The sequence below is a fragment of the Malaclemys terrapin genome, chromosome 1, assembly GCF_027887155.1.
Source record: "Malaclemys terrapin pileata isolate rMalTer1 chromosome 1, rMalTer1.hap1, whole genome shotgun sequence".
Lineage (NCBI taxonomy): Eukaryota > Metazoa > Chordata > Testudines > Emydidae > Malaclemys > Malaclemys terrapin.
The window spans coordinates 291,186,423-291,209,144 of record NC_071505.1 but is presented as its reverse complement, the minus strand read 5'-3'; the positions used below and the strand labels follow the sequence as shown (position 1 = coordinate 291,209,144).

The 22,722-nt window shown below is 41.9% G+C and overlaps 1 protein-coding gene across 1 annotated transcript in view; it reads left to right on the top strand.

The window, feature by feature from the left end:
• EPSTI1 (epithelial stromal interaction 1) overlaps window positions 1-22,722 on the top strand; it is a 77,258-nt gene that overhangs the window by 38,349 nt on the left and 16,187 nt on the right. The window contains exons 7-8 of the mRNA XM_054014020.1: window positions 9,150-9,243; window positions 13,104-13,187. Of these exons, the coding sequence (XP_053869995.1) occupies window positions 9,150-9,243; window positions 13,104-13,187 (178 nt within the window). The remainder of the gene's footprint in view (window positions 1-9,149; window positions 9,244-13,103; window positions 13,188-22,722) is intronic.

Below are 22,722 nucleotides of genomic sequence, written 5' to 3'. Positions count from 1 at the left end.
AGCATGCTTGCAGGGTTTCCAATTTTTTGTTAAACCCAGCACAAAGCCTATGGGATAAATTCACTTCTGTAGCAGGAGTAGAGTGTAGGGGAGACAACTGCATGTTCTGAACCTATGGGAGCAGCTACACCTGAGGGCAGATCCACTGCAACGGAGGGCAGTGATAGCAGTCTCCTGCCTCCCATGGTGGGAGAAGATGGATATCAGTCCCACCTCCTGTAGTGGCACTGCTGAAGGACACTTTTTAAGGGGAAGGGACAAATTAGTACCACACTACTGGGTCTCACTACTTCATCCAAGATTACTGGGAATTAAAAGAAATTGGGGGGAGGGTAATATTCTCCTGTGTCAATTGTCGATATCAGGGGTCGGCAACCTACGTCATGCGAGCCGATTTTGAGTGGCACGCTGCCTGCCCGGTGAGAGGAGGAGGAGGGGCCGGAAAGCGCCATGCTGGGGGAAGAAGCGGGGGAGGAGGGAAGCTTGGCTGCTGCAGGACCAAACTTCTGCCTCCTGCCCCAGCAGGGGAGAGCGGTGGGGGGGGTCTTCTGGCCCCCCGCCCCACTCAGCCCCCCCTGCCCACCACTCTCCCCTGCGGGGGCAGGAGGCAGAAGCTTGGTCCTGCGGCAGCCAAGCTTCCCCCCTCCCCCACTTCTTCCCACAGCTTGGTGCATTCCGGCCCCTCCTCCTCCTCCTCCCTCTCCCTCTCCCTCTCCCTCTCCCTGCTGGCGATGGCCCTTGTGAAGGGGAGGGGGAGCGGAGCAGAGCCGAGCGGCAGCGTGCTCCCTGCTCCATAGAGCAGGCAGAGAGAGGTAGGGACAGAGCCTGGGGGAAGGGGGTGGAACAGGGCATATCCCTTCCAGCCCCCTGCCATGAGCTGCTCAGGGCAGGGGGCTGGGAGCACCCCCACGAGCCGAGCACCCCAGCCCTCTGCCCTGACCCCCCCCCCACAGCCCAGCCTTCTGCCCTGCACCTCCACGCACACCCCAGACTTATAGAGAGAGACCTTCTAAAAAATGTTAACATGTATTACCAGCATGTGAAACCTTAAATTAAAGTGCCGAGTCTTCATTTATTCACACCATTTCTGAAAGGTTGCCTACCCCTGGTCTATATTGTAGTTGGTCAGTTTGCTGTATGAGAGACCTACACAGAAAAGCGGGGGGAGGAAGAATTAGAAAACTGTTCAAAAGCCTCAAATTGGCAGAAAGCTTGGTTAGCTGAAAAAACATGTAACTGCTCAAGCACTCAGTGGCTTCGTCTGGAGTGGAGTTAGAGCAACTCTAATCATTCATGAAAACCCCAACCTTAAAATTGAGCTATGGCTGGGTGCCCCATGTCTCTTAAAGTAGGCTCCCTGGGAGAGTCAGTGAATCAATACAACTCCCATCTGGCCTGGTCCTATTCTGGGCTTTGCTCAGCCCCATTTCAGGGCTGCAGCAGTACTAATTCCAGCTGCCCCACTGGGGCAAAGTGTGCAGGCAGCTTCCATGGCTGAGCTCTCCTTGCTGGTGGATTTTCTGTTGCGTGAGATCACAACTTTGGTTTCACCAGCCACGAATAAAGCCTCTAAGGGAACTAGACTAAGCATGTTGATTCTGATGGGCAATGCAGGAAACTGTGTATGTATATAAGAATTTAGCTGTATAGTGGTGGTATCTGGAATGAAACTTAAATATGTGATTACAAGAAGTCCCATTATTACATAGTAAAGGCTGGATAAGAAATGTGCATGCAGCCCAGGAAAAAATATCTAGAACACTATTCATGGGGGACTTTAACTACTCTCCAGTTGGACCGGAAGAGAAATTGTAAAATAAGTAGGACAAGCATTGTAAAATGACAGAGCAGGCATATAATCTGATAGCTGTTCCCCTAGTTCTTCCACAGACATTCCTACTGTCTTGGTGCCCCATTCTTATTTTATGTCTCCAATTGGCATGCAGGCTTCTCTGGTCAGGGATCATGTATTTTATCTGTTCTGAGAGAGATCTAGCACGCCTTGGGGTGCTGTTAGAATAATGGAATACAGCTGTATTGCTGGAGACCCCACAGTCTGAGCAGGCAATGAGTTCAGAAGCTGTTTTGTTTGTTAATAAAAAGGTATGATTTTGAAAAAACGAAGGTAGAGATTACTGAAAATCATAGGGAGAAATAAATCCTAGCATCAGATCTGTGATGGATGCGAAGGTATTGTGCAGAACAAATATACCAGCTTTTAAAAAATAGATAATGGTATCTTACTCTCCACTGATTAACGCAACAATATTAATAGTGATTAGTTTCATTCAAAAGTAACAATTAAAAATACAACAGAAGGTTTTTTTTTTTTTTTAAATATAGACAAATATTTTAACATAGCTCTGCAAAGTGTTGCCCATGGAGGCTTTTTCATAGGAATTTAAAATATCCCACTTAAATGATCATTGTAAAGGGCAGGTAAGGAAACTTGTGCCCAGGCTGAAAAATGTAGTGACAGCTTTTCAGGACATCTTACCACCAGACAAGGTGCCCAATTCAGCATCCGTATCTCATACACTGAATCATTAAATATGCACTTACTCACAGACTTTTCAAGATTGGGTCCTTTGTTGTCACCTCTTTAACTATCAGATCTACAATGACATATAAATGATTAATCACAATAAAATAAAAGGAGTTGTCAAGAACTGTACTCTGTGATTATCATGTTCCTGTACCAGATATTGACTGGCTATAGAGGTTGTTTATATACACATACCAGCTGTGGTCATCATATGATCTTTGAATGCTTTGCCTGGTATGGCTGTAGTTCTTTTAAATAAGGTATTTTTACACACTGCACCACCTAGTGGCTGAAGAATATAATAGTTTAGCATTCCATTTCATCCCCTTTAAATTCTACATTCCTACCATTTACACTATCATGTTGTCTTTGAAGTTCAATATGGATCAGTCTGTTAACTGTGTCTGAATCTTACTTGTTTTCTAATGACATGACCCAAACACATAATAACTTGGTCATCCATTAGTTGTAACGACTGGCTGAGGTCAGTTTGGGATCCTTGAGACTTCATTATCTTGTTCTGCATCTGCTGTCTGTTGGGTTTGCTCTGTTGATCTTTCTGAGGAACAAATTGTAGATGTTAGTGGTTTCTGTTGAATGCTCCACTTGGTCTCGTTCACATATGGTCTGGGCGCTGAATTATTTTTCTTTACGACAGCTGGATTTGGCCATCCTTTTTCTCCAACCATCCAATCTGACAAGATCTTGATCACCAGGTTCTAGACCTGGCAGCTGTTTGAGTGTTGTCTGTTTGCTTGTAAAAGTGTTCATAGGCTTTTTGCCTTTTGAGACAGATTCTAACTTTGGAAAAGAACAGTAGTTCTGAATTGTCTTCCCATTGAGAGTTGTGCTGGACAATATCCAAGAGCTGATATTGGTGTTGATGTGCAACTCAGAAAAGCAAGGAATCGATCTTCTTGCTGCAAGATTTTCTTGGCTGTCTATACAAGCTCTCTCAGCTTCTCCATTCACTTGTGGGCAATGTGGTCTGCTAGTAATACGAATAAAATCACATTTCATTCAGAATGACTTAAATTTTGCCACAGTGAATTGTGGTCCATTGTCTGTCCATCATGAGTTGTTCTGGAAACTGAAGTGAACAAAAGTGCACTTCAGTTTCTCAATAAGACTGATGTTCGATCTTTCAAATATATTATTTCTTTATACCTGGAAAAATAGTCCACAATGACTAGATCAACCAGTCTTTTGAATTTGCATAAATCTGCATCTAGTCTCTTCCAAGATCTCTCTCATAGAGGTGTGTATACACTGACTGATCCAGAATTGTCACTTAAGTTGATTTTTCACTTGATCTCCTTTCAAAAGTCCAATATCATCAAATCCTCCACAGAGTTCTTTCTCCTTTGTTACTAGGCCCATCATGGCTGTTACACTCCATGTGTAACCTACAAAGAAGGTTGTTGGTCTTTGATCCTTTGATCACATGCACTCTGAATGCATAGCTTTTTGTCTTTTTGTAAGTTGTTTCTGTGGTGAACTGGCCCATGCAGTTCGGAATAGCTCCAGGGCCAGCCAGAGCTTTTTCAGGTGACTTAAGCTCTGGGAGGGCTTGAAAGTGACCGTATGTCCCTTCTGAGATGACTGTGACACCAGCTCCCAAGTCACTTTTAGAGTCAATAGTCTTGCTATGAATATTCAGTTTCACTCTCCAGGCAAGCTCTGTCATCCTAAGTGAGTGATCCCAGAAACAGTGGCTCTTGATGGTCTGTCTGTAATATGAGTCAACTTCCTGACCATTATGGTGAGGCAAACAAAGGTACAAAATGTCCATATTTCATTCCTGTATTACATCATGCGCCTCTGGTTGGACATGCATCCTCTCTTGGGATATGATTTTTTCCACACCTTGTGCACATAGGCTGGAATTTGTCTCTCGTAGCCTAGGAGTTCTCTCCTTGCTGCAGGGGTTTTATTATAGTAACTTTTCACATGCAAGTGTCTGTTTATAGCGTCTAAGCCGTTTTCAGGTTTTTCAAGTTGCTCCTGCCTTTTTGTTCTGTTGCTTGATTGAATCTGAGTGCTTTGCTATCTATATAGCCTGCGCTAAGGTCACATCTCTTCAATTGTAGCAGTTGTGAAAGGTTTTTATCTGTAAGCCCAATAACCATCAAGTTTTATATTTTCCCCAAATCAGTTTTCAGCCAATGTATGCAGAGCTCTTATAAAACATTCAACATTTCCCCCTGGTTCTTGAATTCTCAGGTGAAAACATGCTCCTTCATAAACCACATTTCTCTGAGGTATAAAATATGCATCAAACATAGCCAGAACTCTTTCCTAGTCATCTTTGTGGCGGTCCTCATTAAAGTCAAAGGATTTAAAGATATGGTCTGCCAGCTTCCCCATAACATAAATTAAAGAAGATACCTGTATATTTCCAGTTTCTTTGTGAAGCTTGGTAGCAATGCAAAATCTTGCAAAATAATGTTTCCAGTCTGTCCATTCTGGAGCTTGTCAAAGTTGAAGTTGTCTGGAGCACTGAAGACTGGCATGTTGATGAGATCCTGCAACCTTTGTTGCTATTTTTCTTTTGTTTCTGTTCTTTGTTTACTCCTGACACCATGTCATGTGCTTCTGTATCAGATATGGACTGGCTACAGAGCTTGCTTATACACATCAGATGTGTTTATTGTAAGATCCTTTAATGTTCTGCCAGTTATGGCTGAGGTTAGCTTACATAAGGTATTTTTACACACTACCATCTACAATAACACTATAATAGTTTAACATTCCATTACAATGCTGACTAGGAATTTTAGGCCTTGATGCTGCAGTCAGATCAGAGTTTAGAGGTCTGCCAATATTGATCCAGTAGGAACTTTCATTTTGAGCACACAGCACTGGGTAATATGATAGCATATCTTGTGCAAATACAAAGGCATTGCACTTCTGTGACTTGTGTTACAGTTACACAGAATTCTGTGTTGCTGTATGTGATCCTGAATTTCTTTCTAACACTTGTTTAAAAGCAGCTCAGTTGAGTTTCTTTCAAAAGGTATTTTCTATACTGTTATGCTGAGGATTTTGACCTTGACTGTGGTTTAAAGCCACAGCCTTGGGTTAGGAGCTCCTAGTATGGAAACGTTACCATCTCAGCGGAAGCTCTGGGACTGCCACCACTGTAATGGCTGCACGTGTTGGAGGCTGGCTCTGGCTCTGTGCCATTTCTGCAGGGAGATTAATGTCTCCTGAGCTGCTAAACTATGCATCAGGGAGGTCCCATTCAGGTCTCAGCTGAACTGTTGTACTAATGTTATTTTTTAATTTTGTTTTTTCCCCACATTAAGAACCTCTAAACTATGGTTTCCTTTTGTATCTATTTACTATGAACTCTGGACACACTCTCCTTCAGCTGACATCAGCTCCCTCATTTCACCCAAAGGGACTCTCTTGGGACCAGCACTTATTAGATTTTTGTAGAAATAAGCTTTTCGAAGACTGAAACCAATAAGCATTTCTAGGAATTTTTAAATTATTCCAGTGGAAACAGTTTTTAAAAACCAACTCACCCTACCTGTGGTATCAGCAACACCCCAAAATGCAGTGTTCTGTAAGTGCATGGGACCCTGAAAGTAAAATTGATTAGAAATATCAAGGGAGGTTGATCAGATAAACTTTGGCATTTCTCCCAGCTTGAGAAGTAAAAATGCAGTAATCAAATTCATAAGTCAAATTCATTCTTGCTGTCTATGAAATCTTACATTGAATAATCTAGCGTGTTGCTTGTTACAGATATAAGAATTTTGTGGGGATTTTTTATTTTTGTGGTTGGTTGGTTGTGTCACCATGCCTCCGTGGGTCACCACTGCGAATACCAAATTCAGGACAAACTGCCGAGAAATAGGGCAGATATCCCCCCCTAAACTGGTGGTTATTCTCCCTTAAGATACACCAAACCAGCAACAAAAGTAAACTTCAGTTTCATCACACTGGGTAAGCAGTTTCCCGTAGGCATTCCAGTCCTTGTATCGCCACCAAAAACACGAAACTTAAAGATGAGTGGTTATTTAAAACCAGTTTCATCAAATAAAATGTTCTTCTGATCCCAAAGGACCAGCCACGTACCCAGGCCAATATACAACTCAGATCTTACCGAATAATCATGCTGTTTCCAATCCTTTAGTATCTAAAATCTAAAGTTTTATTTATAAAAAAGAAAGGTGAGAGTTAAAATTGGTTAAAGGAATCAAATACATACAATAATTGCAAAGTTCTTGGTTCAGGCTTGTAGCAGTGATGGAATAAACTGCTGGCTTAAATCAAGTCTCTGGTTGCTTCCAAATCATTGGAAGGTCCTCAGTCCTTTGGTTGGAATGCTCCCATTAGTATAAGTTCATAGTCCAGAGGTTTGAGCAGGAAAGAGGCAAAATGGAGGTGTTTCCAGGGCCTTTTATAGCTTCTGCCATGTGGAAGGAAACCCATTGTTTCAAACAAAGCCCTCAGCCCAGCTAGTAGAAAATTACAGATAGAAAGAGGGTGTTTGGAGTCACATGGGCAAGTCACATGTCCATGCATGATTTCTCTTAGTCACAACAGAGGCCATTACCACTTGTTCACACGAAAGTCCCTCAGGCGTAGATGGGTGTCTTCCATAGTCCATTGTTAGTTGAGCGTCCCTTGATGGGCCACTTAACTTGAATAGTCCTTTCAATATGTGCAGGCTAAATACCTTGTGGGCGTTACCGCAGGAGCAAACATATTTGAAATACAGATACAGAGCCAATACTCATAACTTCAAATACAAAATGATACATGCATACAAATAGCATAATACTATTCAGCAAATCATGACCTTTCCATAGACACCTTACTTGACATAATTTGTACAAGATCTTTTGCAGTTATGTAACAATGGTAGCAACAATGATCTACATGGTCGTATTTAATCAGATAATGACACAGGTTGGGTTTGTTAAAATAGTGTATATTATTTTGACGTTACACTGTCCCTCTTAAAGTTGTATAACACTTTAGAGAAACATGGCCAAATTCTCTGTTGGTGTAAAACAAATGAAGCCAAAGAGCTACATCAGTAGAGAGCTCAGCTCACAGCTTTGATGACAAATAAAATTAGGAAACTACCAGTATGGAAAAAACAAAACGACTATGACACTATTTGGATGCTGCTTGGCCTCTCCAGGTTCTCTTCCCTCTTAACTGTGTTAAGATCCTCTTGACTACGTTGAAGCTTATCTTGGGTTTGAAATGACTACACCAGTAATTCAACATGGTGTCAAAATAAGCTAGCGTGCTCTTCAGAGTAATATAAAGATTACAGCAGCATTTAAAGATTAAAAACAAATCTATTGGGGACGGGGGGGGGGACGTGGAGGGAAGAATCAGACAAGCATACAGCAAGCTCCTGACCTTACTGCTGAGACTGGTGCTGTTTATCAGTAGGCCTGAGTAATAAGCACTTTGCTTTAAAAAAAAAAAAAAAAAAAAAAAAAAAAATTCGTAAGTAGCCAAGTCTGCAAGGAACAAAGTGGCTGAGTGGCGCATCTAGCATGCAGCTGCCAGAATCCATATGCAACAGGCCACAAAATGCTGCAGTTGTCTCTTACATATTAGCTACACTATTTCTAGTCTGTTGCGTTTGGGCACATATGGTGTACAACATTATAAAATGTTGTACCGCTTTGTTTTTCAGCCCAGAAGCCTGAGAATGTACAGATACCAGTGGAGGTTTTCATATGCATTTCTAAGTTTAGTTATGCTGAGAAAGTGCATATTTTCTCTTTAAATTTGTGTGTGGGAGGAAGGGCTTCTTTTGCATACGGTCTCCTTGTAAACACTATAAAAGCTATGAGAGCAGGCTGTGCTGTAAATTGCCACAGTTTTCTTTATGAAACTATAATCTGCCAGTGTATCCCAAATCCATATGTTTTTTCAGATTTTTTAAAAAAGTGCTTATGAATGCATCTAGGCACAGCTATGAAAAAAATCATAGTGCAGCACAAGGTTAAATTCAACAAATCTCCACAAACCATCAAACACGTTCTCGCCACCCAATCACACCTGCATGCAGAGACTTGAATAACAGGTATGCCAGGCAACTTGCGGTGGAGGTCAGGAAAGTCTGGTTCATGCCCATCAATGCCTGCATGAAGATCTTTCCTTGGCAAAATCTTTAATCCAGGAGAGAGATGAAAGAATCTGATGTAAGGGTTCATTGTACTAAGCATGAAGAAAAATACTTTAAAATAATCTTGTCATTTAAGATGCTGGTGGGAGGGTTTAGAACAAAGGATTCAGGTAAGCAATTATATGCTGCTGATGGTGAAATCTGATAGAATGTGTCTCAGAATAAGATTGAAACTGGTAGAGAAAGGCCCCTTTAACACAGAAATAGCTCTGCTTTTTCTCTTTCAAACAAATCACTCCCAACAAATGCTTTATCCATCATATCAGTTCTGTTTCTGATGTTCCACTTCATTCTATCTAGCTCTCAAACCTTTTGTTCCAGCTATGGTGCTTTTCTGTTATTGCACGATAAATCTAGGGTTAGAATCTAGGGGTGCAATTGTAGGCTGTATTTATATTTCAAGAAAGCACTAACAACTCTGTTTGGGTTTCTCTGTAGTAAAACCACTGAACTATTGGAGAGATTGGACTTGGGTTTGCCAAAGAGAAACTCCTGTCAGATGGCTAATCCGAGCCCAGAATCTACAGCATGGGTAAGTCCTACCATGGAATATGACACATCCTCTGTAATGTTCTGCTAGTGCTAATGGTGCTAACAACAATACAATGTTAGCATTTCATTTAGTTTAATAAACTGCACAGACTCAGTGTAATGCATACCATGGAATAGTTTGGCTTGGAAGGATGGCTACAGCCTCACAGACCTTTTCCTTGCATTGCAGGGACTGACTTCATTGTTCATAAATCCATCCCTGAAAAGTTGACCCAAACTGAAGTGCGCAGCACCCAGCAGTTCCCATTGAAAGCAACTAATCCTTCTGGTTGCTAAACCCTTTTGAAAACCTGTCTATTTCATTTAGATGCATAAATGGAAGCTGCTGGGTGCTGAGTTATATTAAAAATCCAGCCACAGGAATAGTCTATTCTCCAGTATCTCCTAGAAAAATTATTCCAAAATTAACTTGGGTGGGTTGTCCCATTTCTGAACTGATCTGATATCTTATCTCATAATATCACTACTCTAATCAGCCACCAGTAACTAATCAGAATAATTGCTCTTTACATCTTTCCTGAGGGGTTTTTTTTTCCCCTACATTCTTAACAAGGGAAAGAACACCTCATTGTTTGTCTAATCAATAATTCCTGAAGTGCACTCAGCTGTTTGGGCTGCCCCGCTTTTGGAAGCATTTGCCGTGGGGAGTCATTATGCCAATGTTTGCAGAGCCAGGCCCAGATTACAGGTGCAGTGACGGGCAACAGATCAGCTACCGTGTGCAGAAAGAAATTACAGCTGGTCGCTACATACCCTGGAGTCAGCAAAGCTTGGAAACTTTACTGAATAGCTCATATACCATAGCGGCTTTAGTGTCTGCTGAATCTTAAGTGTCAGCTACTAAGAAAAAAAAAATCCTCTCCCTTTTGGCTTTAGTCTTGCTTCAGCCTTCCTGGAAATACATTGGAGCCTCACAGGTTGAGAAACCTTGATGTAGAGAGAATATGTTCAGACCTTAGCATTTCCTCATAGGCCTTGCTTCACAGTCTCTTTCCCTGTCCTTCAACACCATGAACTGAGAAGGTGGTGTATAAATTTTTTTTTTTTTTGAGTCTCTGGGACCAGTTCCCAGTGGCTTCCTTTACCTTCACCACAGGTATAAGAGTCTTAAAATGGGTGGAAACAGCCTTTAGGGAATACACCAGCTGTAGAGGAAGTTCCCTTCTTGGCACAGAGCCGGAGGAATGAGTTTCTAGTGCCCTTTGTGCAGCCCCCCACACACAGAGTGTGCAGGTAAAGGGAGGGTCGTGGCTGGAGTACAGTATGCTCTAGCTGTTTTCAGCTGATGCAGCATCCCTTAGTGGGCCCTCTCAGGGCTGCTCTAATTTATGTTGGGGACCAAGCAGGCCACTGAAATGGCAAAGAATACAAGAGGCAGAACGATGATGTAAAGCCATGTTTGCCTCCCCACCTATCACCACACGAGAGCTGAACAATGAGACCTGGGCCTAGTGGATTTATCTGAGGCAGCACTAGTCCTACAAATTTCAGTAGGATGTACTCGAATTGAAAACCTCCCCAGGACTGGTCCTGATTTCAGAGACATTAGTGTGATGGCCCTAGGGTAGGGAGAGGTGGAGGAGGATACATGGGCACAAGTCAGATATCAGGAATGGCAATATACAAAAACCTGTAGGAGAACACTTCAGTCTCCCTGGCCACACAATAGCAGATGTAAAGATAGCCATCTTACAGCAAAAAAAAACTTCAGGACCAGACTCCAAAGAGAAACTGCTGAGCTCCAGTTCATTTGCAAATTTGACACCATCAGATCAGGATTAAACAAAGACTGTGAATGGCTATCCAACTACAGAAGCAGTTTCTGGTTTTCTCCCTTGGTGTTCACACCCCAACTGCTAGCAGAGCACCTCACCCTCCCTGATTGAACTAACCTCGTTATCTCCATACTGATTTATACCTGCCTCTGGAAATTTCCATTACTTGCATCTGAAGAAGTGAGGTTCTTACCCACGAAAGCTTATGCTCCCAATACTTCTGTTAGTCTTACAGGTGCCACAGGACCCTCTGTTGCTTTTTACAGATTCAGACTAACACGGCTACCCCTCTGATATTTGCTGCTTGTGTATATGTGATGAGCCAGTATAGCATATGTCACTCCTTGCTAGCATGACTCTATGGCCTTGTATTTGTAAAAGATCTGTTCAGGCTAGTGGAACCACTCTACAGGTAAACTAGCACCTATTGTGCCCCATTAAGGGAGCTATAACATATAAGCAATGAAGTACCACTCGGTATAAAACCACTTGAGCACTAAGAGGTAATAGCAAAGGGGAAATGTTATACTTGAATTGTGCAAGTTTGATGTGGTGTTTTGAGCTAGTCTGTGTTTTAACCTGCAAAAAATTGTGACCTGCTATTTTTTTTTATTTTTGTTCAACTTCTAATATATAAGAGATCTAGTAAAGACACATTTAATAAAATGGACAAAATAACTGACTTTCAGTTCACGAGCCCTTCCAAAAACATAAAAAATATTCATTTGGGGTCAAATGAAATGTTTTGTTCAATGTAATTTTAATTTTTGAGTGGTTAACATTATTTTAAATAAAATTTGAAAAATTTCAAAACAAGAAGTCCTTTAGAATCAAAACATTTTGACCTTTTTGGAATTTTTGTTACACGAACAATTGAGCAAACCTGACACAAATTCTGCAAATGTTTCCATGTTGCCAAATTTGTATCTTTTTGCTGGGAAAAGGGTGAGGTTAAATTTTTCACTCTCTAAATTCTAATTTTTAGCATTGTTATGATTCTCAGTGGTTGCATGTACTAGAAAAGGACATACAGTTCTTGCTAAAAACAGTTTAAATTTCCCAGATCCTTTCCGTGGTATTACTGTCTAATGCACAAACATCACTGGGTGCACATTTATCCCTTCCCACTGGATGTAGACAAATTCAGTTTCTTTTTAGGGACACTCCTCTTTTTATTGGTGGCTTCTCTTCTCCCCCCCCCATTTAATTAATTAAGATCATAATCAATTTTAATCCAGTCTTCCAAAGTGTTAACAATCCCATCTAGATTTTTATTGTCCTCCAACTTGATTAATATATTCTTCACACAACCACTCAAGTCATTACTGAAAGTAATAAATAATATTGGATCCAGAATGAATCTCCCTGGACACATCTAACCGCTCCTCCAGCTCGAGACTGAACCCATTAATAATTGCTGTCTCCATACAGCCTTTATAGCAAACTATGTACCCATCATTCAGTAGCTTCATTTGATTCACATTTATCAAATTCCTTTGAGAATCTTGTGTAGAAGTATATCAAAGCCTTTAATAAAGTCATACAAGTTATATGATGGCCACCACAACTTTTTGTATTAAACTAAGTTAGTTTTAATATTAATAATGTGCTAAGTATGATATACACACAAAGGAAGGCACAGTCCCTGCTGAAGGTAAGAGTAGTACATCCCCCAATAACTGCAAATGACAAGAGAACATGCATTGTGAGACTCATAAGTAAGGGTTGCAGAAACAGACCACTTGTTAATGATTTCAGATCTAGTTCACAGACTTCTCCCATTCAAACAAATCCCTCAGAGGAGTCTGAACCATAGAATACTGCAGACAGGGTCTCTCTGGAAAACAAACCACCTTAGCAATTGTATTACGAAAGGTGTATATAAACTAACTTCTAAATGGTGGATTTTTCGCAGAAGAGCCTCATTTCTGGTTTTTAAACTTAGATGAATCTATCCCTAAGTAATCAGAAATATCTTCAACTAGTTTTATGTTAATTGAGTCTATAAAGATTGAGAGCGGGATCTTCTGTCAATATATTGCTTTTATGCTCTGCTGTGCAATAGACTAGAAGCCACACTTATAAGCAAAGACTCCAGGACGATGAAAACAGAAAACTACAGGAAATGAAGGCAGAACAACGGAGGAAGGTAACTATATAATATGTTAACAGTTTATGTATAACGTTTCTGTACTGAGCTGTGCTCTGTAACCAGTTTTAAAAAACATACTCATTACTGTGGCATATGAGCACCAGGTCTCCTCAGGAAAGGTACTTCAGACCAATTTTAGGTAGTCAAATAGGCAAAGATGCAAAGTTCAGATATGGTTTGAAGCATCTACAAAGCTTACATCAGGGATCGGCAACCTTTGGCACGCACCTCACCAGGGTAAGCACCCTGACGGACCAGGCCGGTTGCTTGCCTGCTGCGTTCGCAGGTTCGGCCAATAGCGGCTACCACTGGCTGCGATTCGCCGTCCCAGGCCAATGAGGGCTGCAGAAAGAAGCGCGGTCTGAGGGATGTGCAGGCTGCCGCTTCCCGCCGCACCCATTGGCCTGGAGCAGCGAACAAACCAGACCGGCCTGCCAGGGGGCTTACCCTGGTGGGCTGTGTGCCAAAGGTTGCCGATCCCTGGCTTACAGCTAGTTGGCTCTGAACTATTAGTTTATGCGCTTTTTTTTCCCCCTGCATTTAAACTGCATAACACCTTTTTAGATGATGGTGCCCAGTTTAGTATTCTAAGGAACCTAATTTCTTCTTTGAGTGTTTGTACATGTGCATTCCACTCTTGGTGTGCACACAGTTGCTGGAAATTTTTCCTTCAGTCGTACCTGTTGGGGTGGCTTGAGCACCTTCTGCTGCTGTATAAAGGGCTTAGCTAACCCTGAGCCCCCTCAGTTTCTTCTTATTGCCTGTAATGGTCGCTGGAACAGCTCATCTTGCTTTTGAAAGTGTTCTCACTGGATTGTGTACTCTGAACTATTTACAATAGAGTACAAGTGTTATTCTGGTTATTAGTGTTTCAGTACAATTGGGTAGGTTTTACCCCACCTGAGGGTTTTGGTCGGTTCCTGATGCAGAGGGATGCCTTGGTCAAGCCATACATTGCCTGCTATGCACCTGAGTGACCCGCTCTCAAGTTGCTTAGTGTTTGGCGGAAGCTCATACAGGGGAGCATCGCCAAATTTTCAAAGACTTTAAGCCTCGCACGAAGAAAGATTGTCACCAGACTAAAGTTTCTATTCATGGAGGTGGCCTTGAGACCTCCATTTGAGCCAGGTCGGTCAGACTCAGCAGAAAGTGCCTCAGTGTTAGATTTGGATTTTGTGTCTCCTATTGTACTGCTCACCATCCCCAGTACCTAAGAAAAAAACATAAGAAGCAGACGGCCAAAAGGGGGAGATTCCTCGGCATCTAAGTCTGTTAGGCGTGTGGATCAGAGTAGAGTGTGATCTAAGCCCAAGTACTCCTTTTCTTCAGCACCACAAAAGCCAGAACTGTAGATTGCGGCACCTAGGCAAGTACTGTCAAGTCCGGAACCAGAAGGAGCACCTTCCACATCTGTGGCACCGCTGTGTACCAACACTCTCTTGGTACCGACCATGCCAGAGGCATTTGCAGCTGCCAAGGAGCTTCTAATCCTGACAGAGCCAGTATCACTAACATTTCAAGGGTCAGTCCTATAGGTGCTGGCAAACACGGGGGAGCGAGCAGGGTCGCCACAGTGCTCAGCACCGGGCCAGCCCCATGTAGGCTCATGGACTTTAAGGCCAGAAGGGACCATTGTGATCATCTAGTCTGTCCTTCTGCATGTTGCAGGCCACAGAACCTTCCCCCCGCCTCCCCACTCCTGTAATAGACCCCTAACCGCTGGCTGAGTTACTAAAGTCCTCAAATCATGGTTAAAAGACTTGAAGTTATAGAGAATCCACCATTTATTCTAGTTTAAACTTGCAAGTGACCTGTGCCCCATGCTGTAGAGAAAGGTAAACACCCCCACCCCGCCCCAGAGTCTCTGCCAGTGTGACCCGGGGAAATCTCCTTCCTGACTCCAAATATGGCGATCAGTTGGGCCCTGAGCATGTGGACAAGACCCACCAGCCAGACACCTGGGAAAGAATTCTCTGAAGTAACTCAGAGCCCTCCACATCATCCAGTGTCCCATCTTCAGCCGTTGGAGATATTTGCTACTAGCAACCTCACATGGGCCACATGCCATTGTAGGCAGTCTCCTAATACCATCTCCTCCATAAACTTAAGCTCAGTCTTGAAGGCAGTTTGGATTTTTGCCCCCATTGCTCCCCTTGGAAGGCTATTCCAAAGAAACCTTTTCTAATTTAAAGCCTAAACTTTTTGATGGCCAGTTTATATCCATTTGTTCTTGTGACCACATTAGCGCTTAACTTAAATAACTCCTCTCTCTGCCTGGTATTTATCCATCTGATGTATTTATAGAGAGCAACCATGTCTTCCCTCAGCCTTCGTTTGGATGGGCTAAAAAAGCCAAGCTTTTTGGAAAACCTACCTTATGAGAGGAGACTCATTCCTTGGATCATTTTAGTAGCCCTTCTCTACACCTGTCCCAATTTGAATTCATCTTTCTTAAACACGGGAGACCAGAATTGCACACAGTATTCCAGGTAAGGTCTTACTAGTGCCTTGTATAATGGTGCTAATACTTCCCTGTCTCCTATTGGAAATACTTCACCTGATGCATCCTAGGACTGCATTAGCCTTTTCATGGTCACATCACATTGGTGGCTGATAGTCATCTTGTGATCAATCAATACATCCAGGTATTTCTCCTCCTCTCATTTCCAACTGATAAGTCCTCATCGTATAGCAAAAATTCTCCTTCTTCATGACTTTGCACTATTAAATTTCATCCCATTTCCTTATTACTCCAGTTTTTGAGATCGTCCAAATCTTCTTATATGATATTCTGGTCCTCCTCCGTATTGGCAATACCTCCCAACTTTGTGTCATCCACAAATTTTATTGGCACATTCCCACTTTGTGCTAAGGTCATTGAAAATCTTAAATAAGATTGGTCCCAAGACCGATCCCTGAGAAACTCCGCTAGTAAGCTCCCTGCAGTCTGACAGTTCACCTTTCAGTATGACCGTTGTAGTCTCTTCTTGAACCAGTTCCTTATCCACCTTTCAATTCTCATATTAATCCCCATCTCTTCCACTTTAATAATTTCCCATGTGGCACTTTATCCAGTGCCTTACTGAAATCCAGGTAGATTAGATATACTGTGTTTTCTTTGACTGATAAATCAGTTACCTTCTCAAGAAAAATGATCAGGTTGGACTAGCATGATCTACCTTTTGTAAAACTGTTCTATTTTATCCCAATTGCCTTTTACCTCTGTCCTTAACTACTTTTCTCTTTCAAAATTTGTTCCGAGACCTTGCATACAATTGAGGTCAAACTGACAAACCTGTAGTTTCTCGGGTCACTTTTTTCTTTTTCTTAAAAATAGGTACTATATTTGCAATTCTGCAGACATAGGGTATGATCTCTGAGTTTAGAAGTTCATTAAAAATTCTTGCTATTGGTCTTGCAATGCCATATTCCAATTCCTTTAATATTCTGGGATGGCGATCATCTGGCCCCATAAAATTTGGTACCATTAAGCTATTATAGTTCGACTTCCACCTTGGCTCTGGTAATTCCTACTTCCATATCCTCATTTCCATTAACCACCCTGCCACTCCCCTAATCTCCACATTACCCTTATTAAAAACAAAGTATTTGTTTAGGTGTTGGGCCATGCCTAGATTATCCTTGATCTCCATCCCATCATCAGTGTTTAGCGGTCCTACTTCTTTCCTGCTTTTCATTTTATTTCTGTGGCTACAGTAACTTTATTGCTACTGGTTTTAATTTCCTTTGCAAGGTCAACGCTGCTTGGCTTTTGGCAGTTCTCACTTTATCCCTACACTTTCTGACCGTAGCTTTCCTTGCTGATCCATCCTATCTTCAATTCCTTGTAGGCGCTCTGCTTTCTCTTAATAATCTGTTTAAGGTGCTTGTTCATCCAGTTTGGTCTACAACGCTTCCCTATGAATTTTTTCCCCTTGTTTGGGGATGCAGGCTTCAGAGAGCTTCTGCAACTTTGACTTGAAGTAATTCCAAGCCGCCTCCACATTCAGATCCTTGTTCTTCAGTACAGTCCACTTCCCTAACTAATTTTTTTTTAGTTTTCCCTTTTGAAATCAAGGACCCTAGTTGCAGATCTATATTTGTTTTTAAACTGAATTAGCTCATGATCGTTCAAACCAAGGTTATCCCCTACAACCAGTTCTTCTGTGAGGTCCTCATTACTCACCAATACTAAATCTACAATGGCATCACTTCTTGTTGGTTTTTGATGACTATTTGGTGAAGAAATTTGTTATCCAGGAAAATCTGGGCCCTACCAATTTTAGTAGCACTTGTCCTCCAATCTATATCTGAGAAGCTAGTCTCCCATGATCACACAATTTCAAGTAGTATTTATTTCATTAGAAATGCACCCCTGATGGCTCTCCGTTTGGTACAGTCCAAGGGAAAACCTGCAGTGCTCATCACTCTGCACACCTCTTCACTTCTGCACTGGTCACCAGCAGTGTCTGGAACTGCATCTCCATAGTCCGTGGAAGGAGGGTATTCTTCCTCCAAATCGGAGATTTGGGGCCTACTACAGCTGCTCTTGGAGCCATCCCTCCTCAAGATACTATTACCCTACCACAGGAGTACCATCCAGTGGTTGGCCAGGGAGGTCACTGGGGGCCTACACCTGTCCAGTGGCCTTTTTGGAACCTGTGGGGTTCCCCCCATATTCCAGGCTCTCTTATTCAGTGGCTTCAGAGAGATGTGCAGCACCTACCCACCAGGCAGCACAGATTTCTGACTCTTGTACTGGATATCAAGACACGGCTCAGCAGGATCCTGTGCTGGCCTCCCCTTCCCCTGATGAGGCAGAATCAGCATGTATATTTTGCCTCCCCCAGATGACTCCAAAAAAATGTTAGAGGGTTACCTTAATCCTGGGCATACAGGTAGAGGAAGTAAAAGAATCCTTACCCCCCCAGCAGGTCCTTCCAGAGTTGCCCTACCTCTCAATGAGGCCATTATATGAACTCCGATCTGTCCACCTAGATTACTGGCTGGGAGTCACCACAAGTGTAATGCACATGTGCAATCACTTGAAGGAAAAAATGGTTACTAACTTTCCATAACAGTTGTTCTTTGAGATGTGTTGCACGTAGGGTGACCAGTGAGAGGAAGAAAATATCGGGACACATGGGGGTGGGAGGGATCACCGGCGGAGCAAAAACAAACAAACAAAAACCCAGAGTGCGAAATATTGGAACAAATTGTGTCCCGACCAAACATCAGTCGGGACGTAGGACAAATGCCTAAATATTGGGACTCTCCCGATTTTTTTCGGGACATCTGGTCACCCTAGTTGCACATGTCCATTCCATGACCCGCCCTCCTACCCCTGTACATTGGAGCTTTCTGGAAAGAAGGAACTGAGGGGACTTGGCATCAGTTGGGCCCTTTATATTGGCACCGCTAGCATGCGGCAGCAGGGGGCGCTCAAGCTACCCCAACGGGAACCATGGAGAGAAAAATGTATGGTGACTGTGTACCCGGGGTGCATGCACATCAAGACTGGAATGGATGTGTGCAACACATCTCGAAGAACAACTGTTATGGAAGGTTAGTAATAGTTTTTTCCTCTCCTTTCCTTTCCTCTCCTCTACACAGAAGTTCTCACTAAGCGTATCATAGGGACATTTGAAGGTGATTCTGAATAGAGAACTAATGCTTCACACACCATCTCCCCTTAGTTGTGTTTAGAAGCAAGTCTTTAAAAAATCATAAAATCATGGAAATGTAGACTTGGAAGGAACCTCAGGAGGTCATTTTCTCTAACCCCTGTGCTGAGGCAGGATTAAATACACTAGACCATTCCTGACAGTTGTTTGTCCAACCTGTTCTTAAAAATCTCTATTCCACAACCTCCCAAAGTAAACTGTTCCAGTGCTTAAACATCCTTATAGTTAGAAAGTTGGTCCTAACATCTAACTTAAATCACCCTTGCTGCAAACTCAGACAATTATTGCTTGTCCTCCCATTGGTGGATGTAGAGAACAATTGATCACCATTCTCTCTAGAGCAACCTTTTACATATTTGAAGTCTTCTTTTCCCCCCTGCCATGGCATTCTCTTCTCTAGGCTAAATGTGCCCAGTTCTTTCCATCTTTCCTCATAGGTCATGTTTTTCTAAACCTTTTAATTTTGTTGTTCTCCTCTAGACTCTCTCCAGGTTGTTCATATGTATCTTAAAGTGCAGTGCCCCAAACTGGACACCATTGATAACCACTTTAGGAATGCAAAACTGGTTGAAAGACCACCCATCTTATAATAATGTCATCTTGATCATATTTCCTTAGTTTGCTTATGAGAATGTTAAGTAGGACTGTGTCAACAGCCTTACTAAGTCCAGTGCATCTCCCTTCTTCTTTCAATCCACTAGGCCAGTTACCCTGTCAAAAAAGGAAATTTGGTTGGTTTGACATCATTTGTTCTTGAAAAAAGTCTTTATTAGCAATTATTTATCACCTGTAGATTTGAACAGAATGATTGATGGTTTAATAACTTGTTTTGGTATCTTTCCGGTATCGAAGTTAGGATGACTAGCTTAAAATTCCCTGAGCTCTCCTTCCCTCCACCCCCTTTCAAGATGGGTACTATATTTGTGCCTTTCCAGCCCTCTGGCACGTCCCCTATCCTCCTTGATTTCTTGAACATAATTATTAATGATTCAGAGAAAATGTCTTTAAAGTATTCCAACTTGCTATTTTAGCAAAAGAATAGAGACTGGGTTGATCAAACATATACAGATTCATGTAAATTGACTTTAATGGGTATGGACTGGACCAGATCTTCGACCTCCTGCATATGCAATTGCACCTATTTGCACTAATTACTTAGATGAGTAGGTAAGTTGTCCAAACTCGCATAATGAGTCTGTGGTAGAGCTGGGCATATAACCCGATCTACTGACTTCCAGTTTCTTCTCTAAACATTAAATCATATCACTGCCTCTTATACACACTTCTTCTGTTGTTCCAGTAATTGGACATATGGGTCCTTCAAGAAATATGCCTCCATTTAATAAAATAAAAGTATATAGCTTATTTCTTTCCCATCATAGCATACACCCTTTCTCTTCTGTCCAGTTACCAACATATATTTTCTCCTAAATAAAACCCTTACAAAATTTCAAATGCTATGGGTATGTATGTTATAAATAACTATGGCATTGTACGTTGTACCATAAAGAGAGTTTTTCATTTAAAACAAGCATAGGCCCCAACCCTTCATAGAGCTTGGCCCAGGGCATCCCAGTGTGGAGGTCATTGTAGAGTTGGGGCCACAGTCACGTCTAAGGTAAATCTCTCTCTAACTAAATTGTTGATTTTTATGCTTTTTACTGATTTCTATCTCTCTCTAAAGGAGTATGGGCTGAGTGCAAAATGTTTGTTTTAATACATAGTACCAAAGTACTCCTTGCCTCAGTAGCTGCTATTAGTACGTTAATCTGTCCAGTAGGTATTTGTAAACCTACTCTAAAGTGTACATATTTTAAAAGCTCTAATAATTGTCCCTCAGATTTATGTTAACTCACTTCCACTTCAAGCTACTATTTTATTAATGTAATTGTAAATTCTGTTTTTGTGTGCACCTTCTAATGCAATATAGCTATTAAATTTATAGGTTTTGTCAGTTAATTTTTTGGGGGGAAATAGGTTTTAATATGTATTGCTAGATTTAAAATGTTTTCCAGGGCACTTTAAACACAGTATTATGTACTTGCAGTATATTTCTGAAGGTATAGCTATTGCAGAAATCTAATGAATGCCATTAAAAGTCAAACATTAGAAAATCAGATACTGGATTTTAATTTTCAGGTTGAACAGTTATTTAAAAAGTGAAAATGAAGCTTGGCTTTTTTATTTCTTAATCTTGCTTTTCTTTTAGGGATAGACAAACAGCGATACACAAAACATTATCCGGTTATTGATTGATTATATTATTTACTGCAAAGCTTTTATTAATGTTCTTCTTAAATTGGTTTTTATTTCATTCTGTAGTTCATTTTTAGTTACTGAACCTTTCTATAAAATTCATCACTTTAGTTCACATTCCAGCTTTATTGGTGCTCCATTACTATGGCAAATGTGCAGGATAGGTCTATTTTCCCTTCAAGAACCCTTTTGGTGGCAAAAGTTGGTAGCTTCAGTTCCTGTTGACTGTGCTTCTAATGGTGTGAGATCCCTAGCATATCAGTAACAGCTGGCAGAGATGGCATGTTGCATAACATGGAAAGGTACTGACCCAGCAACTTCAGTACAAATTACATGGAATTGATGTTCCTTTGATTAGCATTAGCAGTCATCAGGCTGACCAGGACACCTGGCTGATACTTGGTGTTGCATGAATCAGAGCTAAACAATTAAACATGCATGGCCCAGCTCGCTACCCTGATTTCTAAACAAAACCATAGGGCCACATCATCATAACCTTAAAAAGTGTAAAGTGCAAGGAAGTTGGCACAACAATGGCCACGCATTGTGTGCTTCCTTCCAACAACTGCAGCTGATATTTGCCAGTTGTAGTGGCTTCTCTCCACTCCTCATATGGGTTGGTCCTGGGTTCTCTGTTGCGATGCCTGGTGCCTCCTCCCAAGGTGCTTCTTTTATGTGCTCAAGACACTAGGGTGCTGTCCCTTGGGAAAATAACTAATACAACTACTATTAAGAAGGAGTATGACCCAGTGCACAAGAAACAAATGACAATAATACAAACTCCAACAAATGAAATGCTACACCCCAAAATAATAGTATAACAAAGGGGGATTTTATTGAGGACAGGAAACAGACACTCTAAAGAAGGAAAGCAATACAGTTAACCAATAAATGCTAAATGTTAATACAACCATTCACAACTGTACCACACTGCCAGCTCCTTCCCTGGCACCTTTCCAGCTAGGTGGAAAGAGTGTGAGGCCAGAGATGGGTGTAGCAGTGCTACAAATGTTGGCTAACTTAAAGAAAACAAAAGGGGTTCTCTTACAGTATTTTCACCCCTGATTGGGGAAGGATCCTCTGCTGGACCCCTGTCTAGAGTCCTGTGGAGGTCTCGGATGGCTCTTAGTAGGTGGAGCTGGGTTGGTTCTCTGCCTTCCTGGACCCTGGCCTCAGCAATGTTGGAACTACCTAGTGCATGTTAGATCCTGCAGCAGTTCAATGTCCCCCTTTGTGGGGACTGGGAGCTGAGCCCGGACTCCCTAGGCTATTTTATCTCTCAGCTCCAAACTCAAAAGCTCCAAAAGTGAAAATTCTTAAGACTAGTCTCTGTCTCTGAATCATTCTGTCCCTTCCAATTGAAGCAACTGAGCTGTCCTGGCTTCTCATTGGCCCAGCAAATGGTCTATAAATCACCCTATCAGAAGCTCCCAGTTGGCATTTGCAGGAGTTTCCAGTCTATTCCATCCCCACTCCAAACTCTAAGCAGGCTGGGAAGTGGTGTCCGGAGGTTCTGCAACGGTTGTTGTTTTAGTCCATACGGTAGGTCTCCAGAGGCTCAGTGCAGCATTCCAGGAGCTGATAAACACCAA